This window comes from Coptis chinensis, chromosome 7 (genome assembly GCF_015680905.1).
Source record: "Coptis chinensis isolate HL-2020 chromosome 7, ASM1568090v1, whole genome shotgun sequence".
Lineage (NCBI taxonomy): Eukaryota > Viridiplantae > Streptophyta > Magnoliopsida > Ranunculales > Ranunculaceae > Coptis > Coptis chinensis.
In genome coordinates this window covers 2,831,485-2,836,311 of record NC_141462.1, presented here as the reverse complement: position 1 = coordinate 2,836,311, position 4,827 = coordinate 2,831,485, and the positions used below count along the sequence as shown (strand labels likewise).

At 35.4% G+C, this 4,827-nt stretch overlaps 1 protein-coding gene across 1 annotated transcript; it reads right to left on the bottom strand.

The window, feature by feature from the left end:
- Positions 1 to 470: 470 nt before the first annotated feature.
- LOC147485204 (delta-latroinsectotoxin-Lt1a protein) lies at positions 471 to 2,858 on the bottom strand. The gene is made up of 3 exons (XM_086571785.1): positions 2,149 to 2,858; positions 1,283 to 1,468; positions 471 to 836 (listed from the first exon to the last, which is right to left on the bottom strand). The coding sequence occupies exons 1-3, from the start codon at positions 2,734 to 2,736 to the stop codon at positions 552 to 554; spliced, it is 1,059 nt and encodes a 352-aa protein (XP_086427911.1). The 5' UTR covers positions 2,737 to 2,858; the 3' UTR covers positions 471 to 551.
- Positions 2,859 to 4,827: the final 1,969 nt, after the last annotated feature.

The window sequence follows — 4,827 nt, the reverse complement described above, 5'->3', positions numbered from 1 at the left end:
CTTGCATTAGAAGTTCAAAATTGCAATCAAACCGGACAGTTAAATCAGCCCAATGCTGAGATTAACCACAATTGCAAGTCTGAAGCTGTGAATGATATCAAAGATGACTACATCGAATTGAAGGATGAAGATCTTTTCATGAACATTGACGATATCATGTCACTAGACTTTCCTCCGTTGCCACCCTCATGAACTAGTCGGCGTTTTTAGTTTAGTTTCGAGCTATGTATATAGTTCGGAGCGAGGAAATCCAAGTTGGTGAACTAGGTTTAGTTAAGTCAAGTAGGAGACGGATGGAAGTTATCTAGGTTGATTTGGGAATAAAGGTAGGTAGTTTGAACTTGTAACGCGTAGGAGGAATGGGAGCCGAGTAAACAGAGGAATTATCATGTGTCTTTGAATTGTTTTAAGTATCTCTTTGGTTCATGTTTTATTATTAATGTATACAGTCACCATATAATATGCATGAATGATTGATAAAAAACAATATATTAAAATAAATGTTGGGATCTCCAACAGAGAAAATGCCACAATAACGTTCGACTTCTACTTCAGGATTTGGAAGAAACTTTGCAGCTGCTCCGGAAAGCTTTGTTGTAGTGTTTTTTATGTAGGACTAACATACACTCTACATTGTGATGGAACTTGGGATTTATTAAGTTCCAGACAACTTTAAAATTAGTACTCAACCTAAACCTCACTATCAAAGGCAATCCTTCTCCTGACTCAAGCATGTCTTGCATGCTTCTCCCTGCTCCATACATTGCCTTGTTCTTTGTACCCACGTAGAGAGTGAATATTGACGATCCATGGCTCTCAGCATAGAGTTTTGGGTCCTGTATTGTTAGTAAAAAGTCAACAATTGATCAAAAGTAACATGAGAACTTACCAAGGTTTTCTACTCGGTGCTAAGAGTTTTGAAATTCTTGTCCACAACACTATTGTTTATAGCAAACACGAGAGATGCAGATACAATAGCAGGTGTTGGATGCACTGCTTAATTGACTTTCCATACACACAATTATCATAGATATCCGAGATAATGCTGCATTCGAATGCTTAATCACCCTGTAAGGCTGAGTACATTTGGGGGCGAATTGAAAAACTTGGAAATTAGAGTAACTATATAATACTTGGAACTGTTAGAAAATATGATGTACTGTGTTAGAACGTTCCATGATGCATAACAAAGATATGGAGGGCTTATTAAAACAAACCACAAGACTAACATAATTGCTTTAACAGTTAAAAACATAAAAAGGTAACGAAGTTTGATATTTACTTGTGTAGTTGCAAAAACCACAGGACCAAAGGACATTTGGATGGTTGAAGGACGAATGTGAAGTCCAAAGAGCTTGGACTTGTTGTCAACGTATAGATTCAAGGAACAGTTGCAGGTGAGGATCTTAGTTGTAACACCTGACTGGTCCACTCCTTCTGCGAGTGCAAATTGCGGAATTCTGGCTACCTGTAGCATCATATATCGTACATATTTAATATATTTAAGATGGACAATTGATAGACAGCAGAAATTGGAAACATAATTGTCAAATAAGAATATGTAATATATTCAAGACGTTAAATATATTTCGAAAGTGGGCTGCTATAGTGCTATTTGAATTTGTCCATTGCTCCCCAAGCCAAGAACATAGCAGTCGCGTTAGTGTAAAGAGACAAGAAAGGTTTCAGGCCGGATTCAAAAAGAAACTTTTTGGCATTTGCAAACTGTAGTACAGAAAGCTTTCAAGCTAATAAGAAGCTATCCCATCCAACACACCAACAAAGTAAAATTCCTAAAATAAAAAACCTATGAAGATAAGAAAAACGAAAGAAGGCCTAGTAAGGATGTTACTATCATCCTAATTATCTAAGAAAATGAGAATAAACAAATAAACAATATATGGTAGACCGTACACGTACAGGTACATGATGGTGCAACAGTAGTCAACTCGATCCAGTCATTACCTGATTTATTACCACCTTCTAGATTCGTATGTTCAATTTGAATTTCGTGTCAATCATGTAATAATATCAGCAAGTTGAATGGGAGTCTTTGATTCAACTTCATCACTTGAAGAACTTACAAAGTTATGATAAGACAATGTACAAAATCTAAAGAAGAATATACAAAGAGAGCACTGCATATACCTTAGTCATTATTATTGGTGGAGGAGGATTTGTTGCTAAGAAGAAAACAAGCAATGCAACACCAAGGCTCACCATAAATCTCCAACTTAATTGAAGAAAAAACCAACAACAAGTGGAAGAAGTATCAAAGGAGAAGAATCTCCAACACCCTTTACTTCTTCCTTTCCATTCAATGCCATAATCATCATCGTCGTCAACTTCTTGTTCAACATGATCATTAGCAACATCCTTATGTTCCTCACTACCACACATTCTAAGAAGAGCTCCATTCTCAGTAGTAGCACCAGTTTCGTGACTTTGAAGGTCATAAGAAATCTTTTTTTCATGAAGGAAAGTGTTGTTAGAGCCATGAGAAGAGTAACGAGAGAGTATGAAGCGAGCGACATCATGGTTTGGATTGGAGGGACGGGTGGTGATGAAGTTTTCGGTTCGATATGGAGATAGGACTGTCGAGTCACTGTTTCGACATTCATTGCTATTAGCATGAGAAATAGTGGATGGGCTTTGAACATAGTAGAGTACTGGACAATGGTAGGAATTGAAGAGTGCCTCTTCATCTTCAACATTCTCAATTTTCTGGTTAGCCATGCTACACACACTCTGTCAGTGTATTTGTGTAATAGAAGGATAACTTTTTAACATCTGAAGAATCTCTGCCTTTGTTGGCTTTTAAAAGGAAGGAAAAGTAGATCTGGCCATAGTACTCGTTCGAAAATGAGTAAACTCAAAAAAAAACAAAACCATCAATAAAAATGAATTTCATAGACAATATTTGCTGAAAGATGATTTAACCATTAGCATGCAGTAGCTACATAGAATCAAATTTTAATAAAATAATTTAACCTTTTTATGCATGCTTAGACGCTTAGTGAACAATTGAACATGCAACATTTACGGGGTCCTTTCTCCAAAAATGTTTCCTTTACACCTCTTACATCTAATTAGTTTTCTTATTATTCTCTTTTCACGACTTAGACATGATGGCAAAGCTAGCACGCTTTGCTCCTCTTTTAACCCCCATTTGTAATTTAAATAACTAACTAAAACATCTCTTATGATCACAAGGGATTTCCCCTGTCTACACCCCAACCCCTAACACACACAACAACAACAACAAAAGCTAAACATAAAATCAAAACAATTTATCATGTTATTAGTGAAACTACATACTCTTTCGTTCAATGTGGAAATTAGCTAGCTAGGAGTAAAAAAGACTTGAAGATATTAACCATTTCTTTGTCTCTCATTAATGTTTATTATCTGCATATATAAACTACAAATAGAAATTTGTAAACTGGTCTCAACTCTCAAGTGGCCTTTGCTTTCCTTTTAAGAGTTAATGGACTCAAAGTAGAGGAGGTCATGGAGAGTCATGATTGAGTGTGGGGTGGTAGAATAGGTATCATGAGTAATGGGAGCAAATTTTGCTTCTACAAGCTATATAATTAATAGCACACTCATTGTTAAGTACCTTTATTTGGTGCAGAAAGAATATCAGATGATCTTGCTTCAGAAGAACGGAAAATGAAAGAGAAGAAAAAGTGTAATTCAGAAGAAAAAACAATGTTATTATTCTAATCATTTGCCCTGTAAAACTTCGAGGAAAAACACTTTTAGAACAGCAATTCGGACACTTTTTTCATATTAGGAATGGAGATGGTGCACGAATCGCAAGCTCAAAATCTTAACAAAGAAAACACTACAGAATTTCAGCACTGCCAAATGGCGCAGAGACTAGTCAAAGAAAACACCATCCAACAATCGCAGATGTGTTTGTGTTTGCTGTGGTAAGATTCTTTCACTTAAAAGACAGTTACATGTATACCTTATTGTCAGTGATGCCCAATACAAACTTTAACAATCACAAGTTCACCAACAACATCTGATGGGAGGACTGATTGACATGGGTTTATTTGTTCTGATCCTTGGATAGAGCAATGAACAACACAATTAAACCAAGATGCTATGTGAGCTCTCTCTTGTGCTTAACTAATCTGACTAACATATTAATTGATCAGGCTTTTGAACTGAACCCAGTGGCGGAGCTAAGGGTGTGCAAGGGTGGGCTGCACACCTGAAACTTCCCCCAAAAAACAATTGTAGTTTGGTTGTTGGGAATTTTGTTTTCCTAATCATAGTACAAAATATCAGGATATGGATATTTATCGATACTCAATTTCTAGATATGTATCGTGGATATATCCCTCTCTTTGGGGATATTTGACATTGTTTCACATGCAAATATCGTGGATATATCTAGAATATCGACAAATATCATAGATATTGTGGATATTTCTTGATATATCATGATACATTATTTATATTTATTTGAAATATAATGGTAAATATTAAATAAAATTATTATATATACAAAATATCGTAAAATATCTCCAAATATTGCAAAATATCCCCAAATATCACAAATATAGCAAACATCGTCAAAATATCACTGATATTTGCAGTCGTATATATCTCTGAACATATCGTGATATTTATATATCTTTCTCTGAAATCTGGATAGATATCCCCAAATATCGTGATATATCGGGATATTTTGTACTATGTTCCTAATAGCATCTTTAATGGTGAGAGCTAGACCTCTTGAATACCAAACACCTTGCAAATTTGGTAAAAACCATCTTTAAATGGTGAGACCTCTTGCCAAACAAAAAAAACACT